At 37.5% G+C, this 21776-nt stretch overlaps 1 protein-coding gene across 3 annotated transcripts in view; it reads left to right on the top strand.

Moving 5' to 3' along the window:
* Positions 1 to 653: 653 nt before the first annotated feature.
* Wdr44 (WD repeat domain 44) overlaps positions 654 to 21776 on the top strand; it is a 107132-nt gene continuing 86009 nt past the window's right edge. For 2 of the 3 annotated variants that reach the window (XM_038316983.1, XM_038316981.1), the window contains exon 1: positions 654 to 1107. In XM_038316983.1, the coding sequence (XP_038172911.1) occupies positions 1031 to 1107 (77 nt within the window). In that variant the 5' untranslated portion in view covers positions 654 to 1030. The remainder of the gene's footprint in view (positions 1108 to 21776) is intronic. The other variant, XM_038316982.1, reaches the window with a different exon arrangement.

Raw genomic sequence — 21776 nt, 5'->3', positions numbered from 1 at the left:
ATAAATGCACCATTAATTACTCTTTGGAAATGGGACACTCCACAGCTATCTCTTTCTTATGGACTTTACCCTTTGGCCATCTGGATCATATGTAGGTCTCAACTAGAGATCTCATAGTAAGCGAATAAGACATCTCTGTTCCTATAGACTAGAGACGGTGAAGCTGCCAAAATCCTATCTATGGTGGGGTATTTCAGATTGGTTAGGAGGACAAAGTAAAATACAAACCCAAATGCCCACACCGTTCTCTCACGAAAAATGGAAGAGACTCATAATCATCCCTCTTTTCCGAACTGCACTTCGTAGAATTAGTGAGTAAAACGCGAGGGGCCACCCACCTAACTCGGGCGTGCCTCGGACTTTTGGCACCAGGCTGCTCCTGCGCAGGTCCTAGACTCCACCCCTCCGAAGAGTAGCCACCTCCCTCCCTCCCTCCCTTCCTCCCTCCCTCTACTTCCGGCCTCTACCAAAGGCCCCTAACGCGCTTGCGCCATTTTGACAGGCTTCTCCCGCATTAGTAATCAGAACATTGCCTCTCTGGGACCGCCCCCCCCCCCTCCGCGCGCCACCTCTCTGCCCCGCCCACGCTTTACCGGCCCGACCCGAAATCTCGCGAGGGTAGGTGCGCGTCGGTATTTTGCGGGCTAGTAGCTTTCCCAGCAGCTGTAATTGCCGCTGCGGGAGAAATTGGAGCTGTTGTCGCCGGCACGCCCGCTGCCTCTCTCCCGGACTGAGAAGAGCCACAGCTTCTTCTCTAGCGCTCTTCATACACCTAGCGCCCGGGACGCCGGCAACAGTCCCAGACCCACTGCAGCCACCTCAGGCATTCGCTTTGCAGGTCATACCCCTTAGCCCGGCAACTGAGGGTGGTCCCCTGTCCCTAACCGACTTTTCACTCCACGTCATCTGTGCCCTCCTCAGCGTCGCCCGGGACCCACCTCTCCACATACTAACTGACGAGGAGGAGACGCTGAGAATCACCCTTCCTTCAGGCGGAGCCGGCCCCCTCACCCGCGGGTGTGTCCTATAAATGGCGTCGGAAAGCGACACCGAAGAATTCTATGACGCCCCTGAAGATGTGCACCTGGGGGGCAGCTATCCTGTAGGGTAAGTACCCGAAGCCCGGGCCCAGAACTCGGACATCCCGGTCTCTTCTTCTCCCGTGCCTCCCTTCACTCCTCTCCCCAGTCCCGCTGTGTCCGTCACCGCTGTTCCTCTTAGTCTCACTTGGACACCTCCGAACCCAAACCTGGGACTCCTTAGGGCAGGATGAGTTGGAAGAGGGACAGGGAATCCTGCTCCACCCTTTTCCCTAGTGAACAGCCCGGGGACTCCTTCGGAACCCCTTTCTTGTCTTGACCAGCCATTGAGTGGATGGCATTTGTGCTTGAGAGGCAACGATTTCTGTTTGCGGTGTTCAAAGCGTACCTTTCTAACATCTGCTTTGGCCCTGGGGTACCAAAAGGAGCGGTAGCGGGAGAAACTGAACTTCCCCGACTCTTTTTTTTTTTTTTAACCTCTAGTTTATCTATTCGTTTCCGAAGTGGCTGTAACTCTACCCTAGTTGCCACTCACCTTTTCTTTTGCATAAAAAAAGAAGCGGGGAGAAAGCAGGTATTTACTTAAGGAAGTCTTCCAGCCGAAGCGTTCGGCATCAACAGTGTTTTATTGAAATAGCACTTTACTGTGCGTGCGCCAGAGGAAACTGTAGACTGTAGACGAGGTCCTTCCCATCGGAGAGCGTGAGCCGGCAGCCGGACACAAATGTACACAGCCCAGTGCCGAGGCACAAACAAGTGCTGAGTAATCCGGTCCTGGGAAGGACAACCCCGCTTTGGACCCTTTCTCTAATTTTGCAAGATGTTTTACTGGTGATTAATCCGGGTAGCTCCGAGTAGGAAGTTCACTATGGAAAGCTTCTCTGACCGGGATTTGGAACTTATCTTACTTCTCCACTGTTCAGAGTTAAAATAGCGTTTGACATGCTTTCTCAAACTCTTCTCTTGACATGCCTGCAACTAGAAGCAGTGAAATAGAGTCTCAGACTATAAGATCTTGAAAATTGGTAAAAATGTGTCTGATTCTTGGAGTTGAACTCTCTTCAGTATTTATCTTTACGCCGTGGAAGAAATACTTTTTTGATAGAAATAAAGTTATCTGTACATTTTAGAAGTCCCTTTAAAAGCCTGCTATGTATTATATACAATACATATCCCCAAAGTTACAGTAAGACAATCAGAAAGAAATGGATGTTGGTAGATTACTAATGTGTGTTTCCAGGAAGCTGTCTGTCACTTTTGTTAGAATGATAATGATCTGCCATGAGATAACACTGAATCTCCTTGAAGTTCAGTATCTGATTCAAATTCATGACTGGGTCGAACAGGGTAAAAAATGCATTTAGATTTTCAAACATAATGGGTTCTCCTGAAATAAAGTCTTGTGTGTGCTTTTCTCTTCAAAGTAATGAACTGTCAGTTCAGGCTAAATGAAAGAATAATCACTTAGTAAGCATTTATGCATTTTTGTTTTTCTTTTTATGTGGGGGAATAATCAGTTTTGACTGTGTTAGCAATTTAGAGACTTGTGGATATTGTTCTTCCTCACTGAATAAAAGAAGTTTAGTCTGGAAAGGACAGTTATTTCAGAACCTCTGTAAACTGTTAAGTTCAATACCTAACACAGAAAATGTTCAAAAGTGAATTCTTCTTTTCTTGACATTAGACTGTTAGCATTCTCTGGTGCTTACTTTGGGGGAAGGATACAAACTTAGGCTATTTCAATTATCTGAATCCAGTGAGTCATTATGATAGAACTGATAGTAACTTCTTCCCCCTGGGATCATATGGCTTCTCAGGAACTTTATACTTTGATAGTAGGTGAAAAGTTTGTTTCTTTTTCAAGTCCTTTGGGACCCAGGTTCCTAAATTTAACTCTAGCTCACCCCCAAACTGAGCATGTCGAGAGCTCCGTGGGAAAATGACAAGATTTGTTTGGGTTATTACATGCCCCTTTTGTCCTACTGTATTAGTGGGAGAATTGGAAAAAGAATAGATTTATCTGGAAAAATTGGACCTGAGAACAGTTAGCAATATAGAGAGGGCAGAAAAGGAGTGGCTTTGTGGATGTTTTCCTCTATCCTCTGGCAGACTTGTAAGGTACTGTGAGCAGACGGAGCTTGGCAGCTAACAGCTTTAAACCTCAGTGAGAAATCTTGATTTCTGAAAACAGGTGGCATCACGAGCTAGTCAGTCCTAAGAAATGTCTTCTGTTCCTCGACATGAACTGAAGTGGCACACCATACAAGCTCTAAGAGGCCAATTGAGTGAATTTGGCCTCTTAAAGAAATGCTTCTTGATGTTTGTGTGTTTGGGAACACACAGAGCATTTCATCAAATTGCACTAAACTGAGTTGACACTTGAGAGACACCTAATAATTTGTTAATCAGAAGGATCCAAATACACAGTCTGTTCCCTAATACTGATCTATTTCTTAAATTTCTTACTTATTTGTTAATCTATATCTTGAAAAAAATTAATAAGCAGCCCAGTTTGAGTCCACCGCAGTTATGTTTCAGCAGTGGCAGATCTGCTCTTACCCAACTTATAATGTGTACCCCATTTGTAATGGTTTCTTTGATTAGTACTTTCTCCATTTTTACATTTGAGATCTTAGAGAACTTAAGTACATTGTTTCTAGGAGAAGCAACTTGCAAGCAACAGAGCTGGCCTTTGAAACCAGCTCATCCAACACTAGCCCAGTGTTTTTTCTGATACATCATAGCTGTTCTGCACCGTGTAAAGAAGGGATCTTCCCCCAATTGATCCAAGAGGAAAATGCTTTGGTACCAACCTTCTAAATTGAATTGATCAATCTATTTAAAGCCATCAGCCCCAACTTTTCAGTTCTCTTTGCTGCAAATTCCTATCTTCTCCTCCAAGAATCTATATTTTTGTTTTATTATGTAGGACTTTTATAATGTCATAGTATGTTATACCTAGAAATGGCAGTTGTTTTAACTCTTACAAAATGTTAGAAAAACTAAAGCCCAGAGAGAGAAAGTGGTTTACCCATGATGCCACAGTGAATTAATAACAGAACTTCATCCGAGATCAGTTTCATAATGTGACATTCTTTTTGTTCTGCTGCTTAATACAGCAGGAAAGGCAGGAGGAACTGTGGTATAGTAGAAAAGAGCCCAACACTGGGAGTCATCTTATTTCCTCAACTTTAAATTGAAATTACATTCAATTTAATAACTCTTTAAAATTTTAATGTCTGTCATTGTATTGAAATTCAGTACTGTGTGCTTTTACTGATAAACTTTTGCTCTTGGAGAAATCTGTATGTCTATATGTGTTGTGTGTATGTATATCACACACATACACACGTTGTTGAGTTGCTTTTTGTTGTATTGGCTATTGAATCTAGGGTCTGATACATGCTAAATATACTCTATCACTGATTTGTATTACCAGACTATTTTGTTTTGTTTTATTTGTATTTTAATGTATATCCTGCCAAGTTGCCCAGGCAGGCCTTGAACATTCTGTCCTGCTTCAGCTTCCTGAATAACTAGATTTACTGGCCAGTAAGTCCACTAGGCCTGGCTTACATATTTTTATAATGTTTTATTTAAACAAACATTGATGGCTCTGATACATGGGTCTAAATCCATAAATTTGAAATTATTTACTGCATAAATTATATATGAGATGGATGCATCTTCCAACTGTAAATTATACCTGCATATTCTAAAGGCTACAATGGAGAACATTATAAAAATAACTAATATTTTCAACATTATTTTTTAGTGATAGTCAAACTCCTAGACTTCATAGGTCTCAAAGTCTTAGAAGAGGGATAGGCCAGGTGGTGGTGGCACATTCCTTTAATCCCAGCACTCGGGAGGCAGAGGCAGGTGGATCTCTGTGAGTTTTAGGCTAGCCTGGCCTATAAGAGCTAGTTCCAGGACAGGCTCCAAAACTACAGAAAAACCCTGTCTTGAAAAACAAAAACAAAAAAGGCTAGAATCATGCATTTTAAGAATAGGAATTAATTAGACATAATTTGGCTCAGACTTCACATTTAACTGAAAGTGAAACCTAGACGTAAAGAAGGAAGTGACACATCGTAGTTCAACTAAAATCCAGGTCTTTTGATGCTGCCACGTTTGCATGGAGAGAGTAAGAGCAGGTAGGTAGTTATGCTAAGATTTTTGGCACATACTCTATTAAGTCAGGCCACTAAGGTGGTCTTCTTCTATTTAACATGATTTTTTAGGCTTTCCTTTTCAAAAGACATCGTTGTAGGATTCTAATTATGGCTCACTAATTTCCTTTAAGTCAGAATGAAAACCAATGATTGAATAGCTTATCTACGAACAGTGATAATGTAGTTTTGTTTCATTTCTAGTGGTTTTGTTAATGGTACCTGCAATTTACCATGCTTAGGTTGGAGTAGTGGTAAATTACGAACTGATTCGTGGGAACAGAGGTTAAGGTGTCTGGAAGAATTGTTAGGAATAGTTGGGCATAATACCTTGCTCATACCTGCTATCCCAGCACTAAGGAGGCTGAGTAGCTGGAGGATCATGTCAAGGTTGAGACCAGCATGGTCTGCATAGTGAATGCCAGGACTGCGTATCAAGACCCTATCTCAAAAAATAATAATAAAAGTAAATAAAAAGGGCAAGAGAGATGGCTGTCTGTAAGAACACGTGCTATGCAAACAGGAGGCTCTATGTTTGAGAGCCAAGCCCCGCATGGCTGCAACTGCCATAACCCTAGTATTGGTGCAGAAGCAGGTGGATCCTAGAAGCTTGTTGGCTGGCCAGCCTAGCCGACCTTAGGGTTCAGTAAGAGACCCCATGTCAAAAAAGTTAGAGAGCAGTAGAGGAAAATACCTGCTGGGCTTTGTATGTACACAAACCCATACACACGTGCTCATATACCATACATATACACACAGAGATAAACCCAACAGAATGATTAGATCTGAAAACACCCTAAATTGGATGGCTTCCTATGTTGAAAACTTAGTTTTCTTACTTCACTTCGGCACCAGAGGCATTTCACCCTGAACTGAAAATTCACATTTCCTTTGGTTTGCTGGTGGTAGTGGTGTATGTGTTGGTAGTGTTATTATATAGCAAACTCTTGATCCTCCTGTCTCAGCATTCCCAGTCCTGGAATTGCAAGCCTGTTCCACTACACCTACCTCAGCACACATTTTTTTTTTTTACAAAATATTAGTGTGTTATATAAGTTTAGGAAAAAATCTTGTAAATGGCTCTTTGAGCTAGGCATAATAATCTGAGCACTTGAGAGAGGCATTGAGGATCAGGAGTTCATATTCATCTTCATTTGTATGATGAGTTTCAGGCCAACCTTGGCTACACAAGAGCCTTTCTTAAAACAGTAACAAAAAATGGCTAGCTGTTCCTGAGTTGGCATTCAGTCACAGATTATACGGATTACTATTGGCTCTGTAGATTTTTCGGTGCAGTTCTAACATACCTATGTAACATATTGAAGTGGGGAACATCCTTCTACATATTAATTAGTAAATTTAGGTTCTAAATTTAGTGACCTCCAACTGTCAATTGTTGACTCATGGAGGTAGGACAGTTGGTAGCAATATGGCAGTTTGGAGACTCAATTTGAATCTGTACAAATTCATGTAAGTTAAAAACTTTATTATCTTGTGATAACTTATTTCATTAAATAAGACATAGAACATGATTTCCTAAAAACGTTAAAAATCAGACATGGTGTATGCTTGTAATATTAGTGCTTGAGGAAATGGAGACAGGAGAATCATGAGTTCAAGATCAGTTTAGGCTGTATACTAAGACCTGTTTCAAAAAGCCAAAACTAAAACAAAGTAATATACAAGAAGTTATAGGATAAGAAGTTCACTGATGGTCTTTTTCCTTAATTTCCATTTTTTTTTATCTTTTTTGCTGTTGTTTTGTTTTGAGATAAGGCCTCCCTATGCAGCCATAACTGTTCTGAAACTCACCGTGCAGACCAGGCTAACTTGAACACATAGAAATTTTCTTGCCTCTGCCTCCCCAGTACTGAGATTAATGTTGCGTGCCACCAAGTCCAGTCCCATTGGGAGTGTTTAAAAGAATACATGTCCATGTGTGTGAAAACAAGCATGCTCTTGTGGGTTCATGTGCTTATGGAGGCTAGTGGTTAATGTCAGGTGTCTTCCCCAATCACCACTTACAGAGTTGTTCACAAAGCCCCAGTGATACTGCTAGGATTATAGTTGCATATCACCATACTTGTCTTTTTAATGATTTATTTTATGTGTATGGATATTTTTCTTGCATGTATGAGTATGTACTGCATCTGTGTCTGGTGTCTGTGGGGGGCAGAAAAAGGTATCAGATCCTCTGAAACTGGAGTTTCCAATGGTTGTAAGCTGCCATGTCAGTGATGGGAACCAAACATAGGTCCTCTTCAAATACACTTAACCACCAAGCCACCTCTTCAGCTTCTGTGCCTGTCTTACAAGGGTTCTGGGGATCCGAACTCAGGTCTTTATGCTTGCATGGCAAGTACTTTATGGACTGAGTCCTTTCCTTAGCCCTCATTGGTAATCTTACAGGGTAGAAAATTTTTGATTTGGGATATGTAACTGGCACAAAAGTCAATATATTTTATTCAATTCATTGTTTTAACTTTTTTTTGTTTTTTTGAGACAGGGTTTCTCTGTAGCTTTGGAGCCTGTCCTAGGACTGACTCTTGTAGACCAGACTGGCCTCGAACTCAGAGATCTGCCTGCCTCTGCCTCCCAAGTGCTGGGATTAAAGGTGTGCACCACCACCGCCCGGCTTCCTTGTTATAACTTTGATAAAATCTGATAAATTTACAACTGAGGAGGTGTTTGTTCCCTCCTCATATTCCTGCTGCAATTTTAGTAGCTACTTTCTGGGGGTATAGTGGATGTAATATTAGAAGGGCTAGTAGTTTGAGATCATGGAAATTGTGTTGCTGGAGATGGAAGAGGTGAATGTCACCCTAAGCACCCTAAGGGATCAGATGATGAGCTACCTCCTGTGGCCTATTAACTGAGATATGATATATAATCCTCAAGGTCATTTTTGTCATAGGGATACACATATGCAGTGCAAATTAAATAACCCTTTCTGTTAAAGATTAATACCTAGTTTAAGCATTGTTTAAAATAATAAAATTTGTGCCCATTTTATGATGCCATACTGATATTTTACTTGAATTGATATCCTGTTTCTTTATTCTATTCACAAATATCTAATTTATTTTCCATGATCTTTTTTCACCAGGTTTTTCCCCTCCTGATTTGAGATTTTTTTCAGCTAAACAGCTAAATCCTTAATTGATTGCTTTCTTGCTTGATCTTCAAAGTGAAATTCTGTCTATTCTCTTATTTCCAATTGAACCATCTTTATGTTAGTCTGATCCCATGATTCAATATTGAAGGAAAAGCAACTAAAAACATAATATGGACTTCATATCTTATAGCAACCTCAGTGTTTTCCCCCCAGTCAGTATACAAATTTATCTCAGTTACTATAGCAACCAGTCTATCAGTTATTCTAGCTGTTTTGCCTTTTCTCAGATACTGGGATTTGCCATGTAATTAGGCTGTGCAAATATGTTTCAGGTCTCAGCGTTTTATTACTAGCTGCAGCTGTCTAACAGTTTACAGTTTGCCATTCCATCAGGGTTAGTTGCTCCCAGTTCGCTAAACCTCTTTGTCTCCAAACATGCAAACAGTTTAAACATATAGAATTAATAACAGCAAAAAACCCATGTTCCTTATATTATTTTTTGTTTAATTGTTAGCCATTGTATTGAAGACTAAATGCATTGCATAACTACCATTCATCCTTATCCTCTTGTAGTATCAATGAGAGTGGATTCCAAGCCCAAAGGTGACCATTCAGAAAATACATTTGCCAGTAGGGTTTGGGATATATTAACATCACTAAATAGCTGAAGCCCCTTGAGTAAAAGCACCTTGGCTCACCAAGTAAATAATCTGGCTTTAAAAAGAATGGTTTTCATAGGCTATAGGAAGAATGGTTAGCCTTCAGATTAATTTATTCTAATTTGAGAAAATATTATCTTTCTTTTGCCACATTTGAATAAGCAAAAAAGGGAAACAACTTGATAAATGTATGGCTCTTTAAATTTTTCTCATTCATTTAATAAATTTTGTCTTCTGTAAATGTCACACAATTTATGTAACTGAAATAGCTTTAAAATACTTGTTTATCATGCTGAAATATAAGGAACATTTAGAAAATTCAAGTTGTTTCTGTTAATGTATGGTTCTCGTACTAGTTGTTAATACTGCAAGGTGTAATAAAATTATTTGAATATGTACAGCTGTTCTCTAGGCCTGGATGAATTCTAGGTGGTTACTCTGTCCATGACTGTACCAATATAGGTGTCATCTCTATACATACTGACATAATCCACTTCTTTTAAGATTAAAGGAATTTTTTGTTTGTTTTTTTGAGACAGGGTTTCTCTGTAGCTTTGAAGCCTATCCTGGAACTCACTCTGTAGACCAGGCTGGCCTTGAACTCACAGAGGTCTATCTGCCTCTGCCTCCCTAGCAAGTGCTGGAATAAAAGGCGTCCACTACCACCATCTGGCAAAATTTTGCTTTTTAAAAACTGATATGAGCTGGGTGTGGTGGCACATGCCTTTAATCCCAGCACTTGCTCAGGGAGGCAGAGGCAAGCAGATCTCTGTGAGTTTGAGGCCAGCCTGGTCTACAAAGTGAGTTCTAGGACAGGCAGAACTGTTACACAGAGAAACCCTGTCTTGAAAAACTAAAACAAACAGAAAACAAAATCAAAACCTGATAAGTAAAAAAATATATACATGTCTGTGGCTTAATATGATATTTTCATATATGTATATATTTTGTAGTGTTTCTCTTCACTTATTAATTTCTTCATAGTGAAAAAACCATTTCTTGCTTCTAAGACAGTACCCATTTATCAGTCTTGACACATTCTTCCCTTCTTGTTTCTCTAACATCTGGTAACCATGATTCTATTCCATCTATGAGATTTTCTTACATGGATCCTACATGAATGAACTAATGAAGTACTTGTCTTTTGTATCTGGCTCATTTAACTTAACAAAATGGCATCCATTTAATAAATGACACAGTTTAATAATTTGTTGGAACTGAATAGTATTCTATTGTGTATATGTACCATGTTTCTTTATCCCTTCATGAGCCAATAGACCCTTGACTATTGTGAATAGTAAACTTGGGAGTGCAGACACATTTTTTTGGTGAATTTATTTCTTTTGCTTTGGCTATATAAACAATAATAAGACTACACCACTTGATCATATAATAGTTCTGTTTTTAACTTTTAAGGAGATCACGTGCTATTTTCCAGTGATAGCTGTACTAATTTGCATTCCCGTCAGTTACATGCGAGGATTCCCGCTTCTCCACAACCATACCAGCATTTGTTATCATTTATCATTTCAGTAATTAGCCATTTTTATTAGAATGAGGTGATATCTTCTTGTTCTTACTTGCATTTCCATGACAATTAGTGTTATACAATATATTTTCGTTTACCAGTTGGTCATTTATATCTATTCTTTTGAGAATTTTCTATTTAGGTCTAACATCCCTTCTTTATTGAATAACTTAGAATTTTATTTTGCTGTTATTTTTATTTGAGTTCTTTTTAGATTCTAACCATTAAGATATTGTCAGATGTTATAGTTTTCATTTTTCCTATTCTATAAATTGTCTATTGTCTCCTTTGCTGTGACGAAGCTTTTTAGTTTAAAAAAAATGCGTTTTTCTACTGTGCTTTTGGATTTCTAGCTAGAAAACTCACTGTTTCTAGCTAGAAAAGGCACTGTTTGTGCCTCTGTACCTTAAAATATTTTTCTTATCCTGTGCTCTAGTAATGGCAGTTTCTAGTTTTATGTTTCAATCTTTATCTCGTTTTCAGTTGAGTTTTGTAATTGATAAGAAATGTGGTCTAATTTCATTGTTCCATATTCAAATATGTGATTTCTCCAACTCTTGTTTTTTTTTTCTCCAATTTGTGTTCTCATCATTTTTGTCAGTGATAGTTGGGAGTAGATATGTGAGCTTTTTTCTAGGCTCCTGTTCTGTTCCATTTATGTCAGTGCTATTCTGGTTTAATGTCACTAGCTTTGTAGTTTGTTTTGAAATTAGCCAATATGATTCTTCCTGCTTTTGTTGTTTTAATGCTCAAGACATTTTTGGCTGTTTCAGAGTTTTGTGTTTGTGTAGGTGTACATGCATAGTTACATAGGAACTTAATTTGTACTTACTTATTAAATCAATAGTGTGGCCTAAAGTGGCCTCAATCTCAATGCAGTCCTCCTGCCTCAGCCTTTCAAGTATTGGAATCACAGAAGGAAACCATCACAGTTGGCTATATAGGAACTTCATACTGATTGGTTTTTTTCTTGTCCTGTGAAGAGTGTCACTGGTGTTTTAGTAAGGATTACATTAAATGTGTAGATCACTTTAGTATGAACATTTTAGCACTATCAATTCATAGAATTCATGAACATCAGAAATCTTCTGTTTCTTTAATCAGCAGTGTTTTATGATTTTATTGTAGTTAGTTTGAAGCATGTGCATGTGTATGTGTGTGTGTGTGTGTGTGTGTGTGTGTGTGTTTCTTGTTGAGACAGATCCTCATAGCCTAGATTAGATGCTGCACACAGCTAAAGATGACCTTGAATTTCTAGCTTCCTGCTACTCCGGTGCTGGATTAGAGACAGGCCACCACGCCCCTCTTTCAACTCTGTATTTAAATTTATTCCCATTTTTTATAGCTATTGTAAATGAGATTGCTTTGTTTCTTTTTCAGACAATTCACTCTTAGTGTATTTTTATTAATTATTTTTGAGACAAGGTCTCACATAAGCCAGACTGGCTTTGAATTCCATATGTAGCTGAGGATGATGTTGAACTTTTGGTTCTCCTGCCTCCACTTCCCAAGTGCTGAGATTACAGGTTTATGCCACCAGCCCAGAGAGTTTATTAGAATTTAACTTTTAATATATTTTATGCACTTTTCAAAAAATATTTATCTTTCCAAGTTAGAAGATGGTTGTAGTACAGCTTGTTAGTTTATTCTTTTGGTTGTGAAATTACTAAATACTGGTTTCTTTTAAATACTTGTATATGCAAGTACTTGAATTCTGATAATGTTGCCAAAGAAAACTTTAGCTTCACAAATAGTCTTAGGCACAGAAAAATTTACTTTTTGCCAAGGAACCCCCTGATCCTTATATTTGTAAAAGAAAGGGGACTTACTTTTTTAAATCCTAGGGTTAAAGAATAATATTTCTAAAAAAATTCTTCATTTTTTTCCCCATGGCTCCCTGGCTAGCCTTGAACTCACTACATAGCCCCAAAGACAATCCTGAACACCTGACCTTCCTACCTTCACCTCCTAAGTGCTGGGTACATCATTCTTGGCTTTATTTTTGAGGGCTTTTGATAGTGAATAATATTTTCCCCCATTTGTTAAGCTCTTCTAGTACAAGACTCATTGAAACCTAAATATTCTTCTAAACTACAGATTAAACTTTCAGAGAACCAATGGATGTCCTATGTTCAAATACACATTGTTCAAAGCAGGCATTTTGGTCATTAAGTAGGTTAAGAAGAGGATTGGTTGGTTCCTTCTTGAATTGCTAAGAGTAGTTGCAGATGAGCTTAGTTTCATAGTCTTCCTTTAAGTTGGGCCCCTGAAAGTTTTTAATAAAATTATGGGACTGAGGCCATCACCTTTTTGTTTATCAATAGTACTGTGAACATTCTGGGCACCCTTTTAAAAGTCTCATTTGAAAGATCTGCTTAGCCGGGCGGTGGTGGCGCACGCCTTTAATCCCAGCACTCGGGAGGCAGAGGCAGGCGGATCTCTGTGAGTTCGAGACCAGCCTGGTCTACAAGAGCTAGTTCCAGGACAGGCTCCAAAGCCACAGAGAAACCCTGTCTCGAAAAACTAAAAAAAAAAAAAGAAAGAAAGATCTGCTTATCTACCCTTGTCACTAAAATGGTAATTGGTATCCACACCTCCTTGCCAACATTCTCCTAATTAGATTAGCCAATATCATTACTGTTTTAAGATTTACTGATATACCTCCTTGTCCCTTACAACTGTAAAAGGATAGTAAAGGGTAGGAGACTTTGGGGAGAAGCAAGGGAAAAGTTGGTTAAATTGGATATAATATATACACTGGTAAATGGGATTGGTTGATGTCTCTGCTGGGAGTTAGTTATTGGGTTAGTGAAAGACGGGTGAGCCGAGTGATTTAGGTATCTGTATAAAGGTCAGTACCTTGATGAATAAGAGCAAATAGATTTGTTAATATTTTATAGTTGGCATTTGGTCTTTATCAGATTGGCTTAAGGAGTTAAATTTGCCTGAGATTAGTCATTTTCTTGTTTTTTTCCTTCATGTGAATTTTTCTGTCTCCATTATGTCCCAGTCATAGCTCTTGACTGTTGAATTTTATTTTAACCTTTGCTTTATTTATTTACCTATTTATTACTTATTTATTTAGCATGGTTGATATGTAGAAGAATGTTTAAGTGGGACTAGAATTGGGTTGTAAGCATGTTCTCTAATGTTCTACTTCTCTTCTTTTACTTTTGAATTGCCTAGCTCTGTTAAAAACCACCCTTTCGAGCCCGCATACACACACTAGTTTTCATAAGAGGAACCAGGTAAGGGAGAGGGCTGAGACGAGGACAGTGGTTTGCATTTATGGAATCTTTGTAACCTGAAGATATCTTCTCAGTAAATACTAAATGATTACAGTGGAGGCTTAGATGTGACGGTTATCCTGCACTTATCAGTTCCTTGTTATCAACCTTGTCTTTCCATGTGAATGTGTTCAAAATAAAAAAGAAATGATAGATAATCCTACATGTTGTTACATACAAAGAATGATAAATGGCACAGTGTGTTGGCTTTTCACTTTCAGAGGTCTTTTATGTACATAGTCATTTCTGACCACCTTGTGATTCTGTGAGATGGGACAGTTTTTGTGAGGTGAGTAGGACAATTATTGACAGATCAGTATGCCTAAAGGGCTTGCTGCATAGTCACCAAGGGCTGGAACTTCAGTATTAGATTTCATTAGATGGAAACTGAGTAATAGAGAATTTAAAAGTCTAAGTTCAGGCTAGCAGGATGGCTCAGCTGCCAAGGCTGACACATGAATTTGATCCCTGGGGCCCCATGGTAGAAGGAGAAAACCAACTCTTGCAAGTTGTTTTCTGACCTCCAAGTGTGTACTGTGACATGTGAGTGCACTCACACACGCACACACACACACACACACACACACACACAGAGAGAGAGAGAGAGAGAGACAGAGAGACAGAGAGACAGAGAAAGAGAGAAATGTAAAAAAACGAGAATTATAGGCTTCTCTATACTTTTTCTGAAGAATGAGCATTTTGCTGTTTTGCATGTGATTTGTTAGAATAACAAAGATAATCCTACCATTTGTGTCTATATAGTGTTAAAAACAAGATAAATAGCATTTTAATTTTCTTCTTATGCATTAATCTAATTAATTATTGGCCAAGAGCCAAGTCCAAAAGTGACTTTGTTGTTGAAAACTAATCCCAGACCTTGCTCACTACCTTTCAAAGAATATATTCTTTGTTCCCAGAGGAGAGCTCACTCAGAGCCTGAGCCACTGACTTGAGTTGCCAGTGCCTCATCAAAGCCCCTCTACATAGTTTTTTCTGTAATTGTTTTATAGTTTGTTGTCAGTTGTTTAGTCAGGCACAGTACTGTGTTGTGATTTTTTGTAAGTCTGATTCATTTTTTGGCCACAAGCCACAAACTGGAAACAGTATGTTTTTCTCCTTTTCCCTTCAGATGTGTTTTCTAACAGTCACACTGAATATATGGGGTAGTCTTTAACAGTTTTCACCTAATCAACCCTCAATTGGCTGTTAACTAAATGGAAAAATATATTTCTGACTTCTAACTAGAAAAGGTACATAAACAAAAATTATTAAAGAAACAAGTAAGATGAATAGTCTTTATAATGAATAATAAAGGACTCAAACTTGACCTATGGAATATTTTATGTAAGTAAGTGTGGGTAGTTTAAGCATTTTCTAGAATGTTAATTGTTGATTATATTTCATAAAAGAATATACGCATAGAAATTTAAACATATAGAACAGAAATCGAATTCATAAAAATATAATTGAATTCTTACTGAAATATAGTTTTTATTAGTCATATGAGAGAGAACATACATAATGAAAAGCTATCAGCTATACCATGATCTTAATTCACTGGTTAATTTATAACTTCCTTTCCTTGTCAAGCCTTTTATTGGCATATAACAGATTTTATAACAGATTTTCTTTAATTAAATAAACCAAAGGACTAGGTTTGATGATGCCTGTCCTATAATTTCAACTATTTACTGAGCAGAGGAATTGCAAGTTCAAGGCCTGTTAAAACTAAAGAGAGAGATCAAAGCCACTCTAGAAAGCTTTGTGATACCTGGTCTTAAACATAAAAAGCAAGAAGAAGGTATTTGCCCAACATGTGAAAGACTCTAGGTTCAACCCTCAGTAACAATAGGGAAAAAAAAAAGATTTGGTTTGAATTTTGTTTCTCTTCTCCTCTTTGGTAATGACTAATGGACTCAGAAAGAATCAACAGTCTGAAAAATAAGATCGCTATCAATAGTTTTTTAAACATATATTTATTCTGTGGGAGGGGGTGTCAGTGTGGGCATGCCCCATGGCACAGGTGCACAGGTCAGAGGACAGCTTCTGGAAGTCAGTTCTCTCCTCAGTCTCAGGTCATCCAGCTTGGCAGCAAGAACCTTTCCCGAATGAGCCATCTCACGGATCCCTAGAATAGTTTTTAAAAATAGGAGCTTGTGACAGGTGTGGTGCTTTAGAGTCCTACATTTACTTAGAAGTTACTGGTACTTATCAAAGTTAGAACTCCATTGAATGCTTTGTATGGTATAAAATCATATTAACATATTAACTTAATAAAGCATCTGAAATATGGCTTGTTTGTTTACTTCTTAAAAAGAACCTGGTGTGCTTATATTAGGTCTTGATTTCTCTAGGCAGATGTATACTTAATCACTCTCTATCTCAGATATATTAGAAATTACTTTAAGCCATTAGTAGATCTCATTTTTATTCTAACCTACTTTGAAAATCTGACTTTGTGATAATACCACATTACCCTAATGTTTGTTGAGTGGTTGCAAATTTATATAAGAATATAGTTTGTTTTCTGTTGTCAGTAAATATATTAATAAGTTTTTATTTTAGGGGTATGGAATAGAACGTACTATATAAATATTTGTTGGATTTTTCAGGCTGTTTTATATAAAATATAGCTTTTTAAAGATCTACTTTAAGCTTATAGTTTACCTTATAGTGAACAAATGTAGTTTTCACAGTTCCCTTTGATTTCATTAAATTTTATTAACAAACAACACCACAAAACCACCTTTCAAAAACATTTAGACATTGTGCCAAATTGCCTCATCATCTATTTCTATTAATATCATTGATAAAATTCTATTAGTTATTTTTATATATGCCCTGATTCAAGGATTACATAGTACTTAAAACTTTAAATAAACAGAAAGATTGTATAATTAAATTATACTATCAAAATAAAATAAAAAGTTTAAATTACCAAATAATAGTAAAACTGTAAATTAAACCATTAGGATTCAGTTAATACTTATTATTTGATTATTTTAGCTATATTATCAGATTTTTGTTATTTTGTATCCAGGAAAATTTCAGTAATAATTATTTCCTACTTCTGAGTTAAACCATGACATTTCTGGGCCCAAGGAGACAGCTTAATGGGTAACTGTGCAAGCATGAGGACCTGAGTTTGAATCCCCAGCAGCCACATAAAAAGCCAGACATGGCTATGCATGCCTATAATTCCAGCATTGAAGGACAGAGAGATGGGTGGTTGTAGAGAAATTACTGGTCACCTAGCCTAGTTGAAATAGTAAGCTTATGGTTCAGTGAGAGTTCCTGTCTGAAGACAATAAGGAGGAAAGTGATAAAGGAAGACACCGGATGTTCTGCTCTGGCCTCTGCCCACTCAAATCCATGTACTACTGCAATATACATCATTCAATGCACATGATAAAAATGACTTCTTTTAGGAAAGTAAGAGTGGATTATGATTGTATAGCACCTATTTTAGCCTGTCATTCCTAGATTTTATAGGTTTTGTTGATGTCCCTTTTAATACTAACAAAGTTAAAATAAGACCATGAGACCATATGTGTATGGTCATGGTTCGCATTTCAAAGACAAAGCAAGCCATTTTTCTTAGATGTCATTTCTTTAGTGTTTGTACTGTTACTAAGTTGGAAGTGCTTTTTGAATTCCCAATTTCTATGAAAGACTTTCTTATTAGCATAGGATCAAGTAACATGTTCTACAAGAATATAACTAAGAATGATTATTATGTTTATTTCAATGCCAATATACAATATTCTAAATGAAAATTTTAAAACTTCACTAAGACAAAGATTTAAGAAGGAAAGCAAGAAAGTATCTTGTTCTATAAATTTGAATGTTTTTAAATTGTTTTTTATTTCTGAGATTATATCAGTATAATTTCCCCCTTCTCCTTTCCTCCCTTCAAGCCCTCCCATATACCCCTCTTTCCTGTATTTTAAATTAATATATTTTTATTAGTTGTTATCACCTGTCCCCCCCTCTCCTGAATATGACATGCTCAGTCTGTATAATGTTACTTGGATGTATGTTTTCAAGATATTTTTTTCTATTCAGCTTAGGATTGGTTGTTACATTTGTGCTTATTTATCTACTTAGTTCTAGCTTCTTCCTCTTTTTTCCTGCCTGGCCTCTTAGGCAAAAAAATAAATCACCATATTGGTTTTCAGAGCACCAGAAGCTTTCCAAGTTCCTGTTTAGACTCAACATTGTAGTGTTGCTCTTTGTTTGCTATCAGATTTTCCTGTTTCAGCTTTCTGGCTCTAGACATCAAAACCCTTAAGCTAGCTTCTTACTTTAGAGCCTGACAAAGGTCTCATCTCTGCTCATGTCCTGTTCACCTCAGGATCTTTAGGATCCAAGCACTTTCTTTGTAGAAGCAAGTTGACTTTTGCTCTGCTTGTTTCACTTGCTTGTTACACTGCTTTACCTAGTCTTACTTTTACATTTTCCGTATGGCAAAAGCAGAAGAGAATAAAGGGCGAAATGCAGCTACAAGGTGGTTCCTGTTAAACAGCCCTTTGTCGTCACCTTCCTATGAGAAATGTTTCCCGAGCAACCAGCTTTATTCCAGCTGACTCACGCTAGACACTTTCCTTCTGTGTCATTGCCCCTTTTATCTCTTCAGGACTCTGTCAAGATTTTGCAAACTGACTAGGTACTTAAGAACCAACCATCTTTTTTTCCCCTCAAGACTGAAATAGGTTTTTCTGAACGAAAAGAAATGCCTTGTTAGATTTTTCAGTGTTTGGGTTTTTGTTTTTTTGGGTTGGCATTGCTTTGCTTTTCATTTGATTTTTGTTTGTTTGTTTGTTTGTTGTTGTTGTTGGTGGTGGTGGTAATGATGGTAGTGGTGGTGGTGGTGATGGTTATAATGGTGGTATTCATTGGTTGGTTGGTTTGCAATGCTGAGATTTGAGTCCAGGACTTTCCCTGGGCTGGGTGGGTCCTCTACCACTAAGCCGTATTCCCGGGTTTTGGCTAGTTGTTTTAATATATTTTCATAAGGATAATGAGGAGTTTAGAATTGGCAATGTTAAGGATGAGATTGCTTTTGGGTTTTGTTTTTGTACTGTAGGAGGGTAGGAGGTAGCCTTTGAGTTTCTTGTTTTTAATTGAATATGAAACAGGTGGCAAATGTAGGATTAGTCTCTTTACTGATTCCTCTGTGTTTGCCAAAGACTTAGAGATTGTTTGTTTTCAGATAACCTTCAGGTAAGGGGAAGAGAAATAACAACCCCGCAAAGCAGAATGTCTGCAGCTAAGGGGGGGTGAGAAACTAAGAAGAATATGGCAGAGCATATGCTCTGGCTCTTTTAAACTATAAATACTTAATGTTCATTATAAAAAGTAGTTTTTAAGCTCTTGCCCATTATTTTAAGTCCTGATAAGCCATGAACAATAAAGATCTGATCTTAAAATTGGAAAAGATGACCCAACAATAATTGTCTACAAGCAGAGGTGTGTAACTACACCGGCCACTTTGGGGGTGGGGGCGTTTTTCAAGACAGGATTTCTCTGTGTAACCCGGGCTGTCCTAGAACTTGCTCTGCCAGGTTGGCCTTGAACTCAAAGAGATTCTCTTGCTTCTGCCTTTCAAGTGTTGATATTAAAGGCTTGTGCCACCATGCCTGACATGATGAAACTTTTTTTAAAAACTAAAAATCAGGGAATTTTACCCAGTTTGACCTGTATTGGGTAGGTAGATAACTAGAGCATACAATAATTATCCTGGCAGGACTGCTACTCAAGTGTCCAGGTAAAATGGAGAGTCACGGGAGTTTATTCTATGTGTTACACTTGAAAATTACATGCATATGTTAAATATCCCTTATTTAAAATTCATGGGAACAAAAGTATTTTAGATTTAGGAATTTTTAGGAGTTATTTTCATTTTAGGAGAGATATTTTCCTATGTATAATAGGATTATCTTTGGAATGGGAACTGACTCTAAGCACAAGATTCATTTATGTGTAATATGTGACCTATGCACATAACTTGAAGGTAATTTTATAGGGTTTTTATGTGCCTGCACTTTGTACCCTTCACATGAAATTAGACACAGAATTTTCCATTTGTGGCATGATTGCTGACACTCAAAATTTTTGAGTTTTGAAACATTTTTGGATTTTCAGATTCAGGTGTTCAAGCTGCATATTCTAATATAGTTTTGCACATACCAAATAAAGAACAATAGCTTAAAAGTTTAAACATGGACTTCAGTGAAAAGTTAGTCTATATATAAGGGCTAACTTTGCATGTACTTTACAAACTAAATCCAGAAATAAAAGTTGGCCTCCACTAATTTCCCAGAGATCCTATCAGGTAATGAATAAGTTTTAGCATGATTATTTAACTATTATAGTATGTCTAAATTAAACACCTCCATTTATAAAACTTTATTATTTGTTTTTATTATTCTATCTCTACCATCAAAGCTTCAGTTTATGTTTTCACTTGGGAAAATTAATGGTTCCAATGTGTTATATCAAATTAAAGGAGGCCTCTAGAGCATGTGGAAAGATATGGTTACTTCAAGTAACCAAGGTAAAGTGTTAGGATTCCTAAAACAAAAATCACACAGACCTCTTCTGTATCTTATCAATATTTAAAAATTAGATTTCAAACTATTCCCCTATAAGAACTACAACCACGTGGTGCATAATGATATTTTTGGTTAAAAACAGTCTGCACATAGTACAGTGATCCTGTAAGATAATGTCCCTGATGACATCATTGCCTTTTTAGTTTTAAGTGATGTTCACTTAACAAAACTGCATAGTACACATTTCTTAGAGTGTGTCTTAGTTGTTAATTGAGTCATACCTGTGTTTGGACAGTCTATAATAACTATCAAGAAGGACTGAAGTTACAGCTTAGTGGTAGATTGTTTGTTTAGCATGTGTAAGGCTCTGGCTTCAACCTCCAATGCCACAATAAATACCCATGGACGCTCATACACACATACAAACAAATACCAACCACTTTCATGCATACGGCTGAAGAATTTTGTTTACATTTAGTATTTTAAAGCACTCATTTTCTTTAGCCTTCTGCAAGTTCCCAGTGTAGAGAGAGCTAAAAGGCTATTCCAGTGAGCCTTTTAAACACCCTTCATCTCTTTACATACACTTGAGTGCACCTCTTCTCTCCTTCTTGATATCATATGTGCTTTGGTTACAGTTATATATTAAAATTGTTTCTTCATAGGTTTGACTCACCTATTATATATGACTTCTCTGTGGGCAAAGGCTGGGTCTTTCTTATCTTTGTTTTCTCCTTGTTGCCTAGCAATGTCTGACCTGTGGTAGGCAACCAATAATGCTTTGTTGATTAAATGAAGGAACCCAAGAACCCAGCTTATCTAACTCCTTAATTTGCAAAGTGTGAAAACTGAGGTTTAGAAGGATTGTGACTTTAGGAAGTAGGCTGTCCCAACTTTCTGTAATGTCCTTGTTAGGCTTATCACTAAATTTCTGTTTGAATTCTTTATCACAGAAGAGGTTCTAAACTCCGGTTGTTAATTAAGCGTATTAAATTGAGAATAAAAAAAATTCCATCAGGGGATTTCTGCTCTTAGACCTTGTTCTGATGTACAGTGCTTCAAACATTTGAAGGCAGATTTTTGTTTGTTTGTTTATTGCTTTTTTGTCTTCTCTGGGTTGATCATCCTTATTTCTTTTTATCTTTTCACATGGGTTTCAGAACATTCACCAAACTGGTTTCTCCTCTTTTACTTCATCGGTATTCTTTTCTGAATCTTATTTCTCAGATAGTACATAATGGTTTTCAGTGTGTTCTTATCTATGAGAATGTGCATGCAAAGCTCCCCCCTCTTCCTGTGTTCTGTTCAGTCAGTCTAGGATGGCAACCATGACACAGCTTTACCTGGTATAAGTGATCAGCAGATAGCATGTAAGGTTTCACGTGGCCTCTTATTAAACCATGAATCCCTTATCATGCACT

The sequence above is a fragment of the Arvicola amphibius genome, chromosome X (assembly GCF_903992535.2).
Source record: "Arvicola amphibius chromosome X, mArvAmp1.2, whole genome shotgun sequence".
Taxonomy (NCBI): domain Eukaryota; kingdom Metazoa; phylum Chordata; class Mammalia; order Rodentia; family Cricetidae; genus Arvicola; species Arvicola amphibius.
This window is presented reverse-complemented; position numbering and strand designations above follow the sequence as displayed.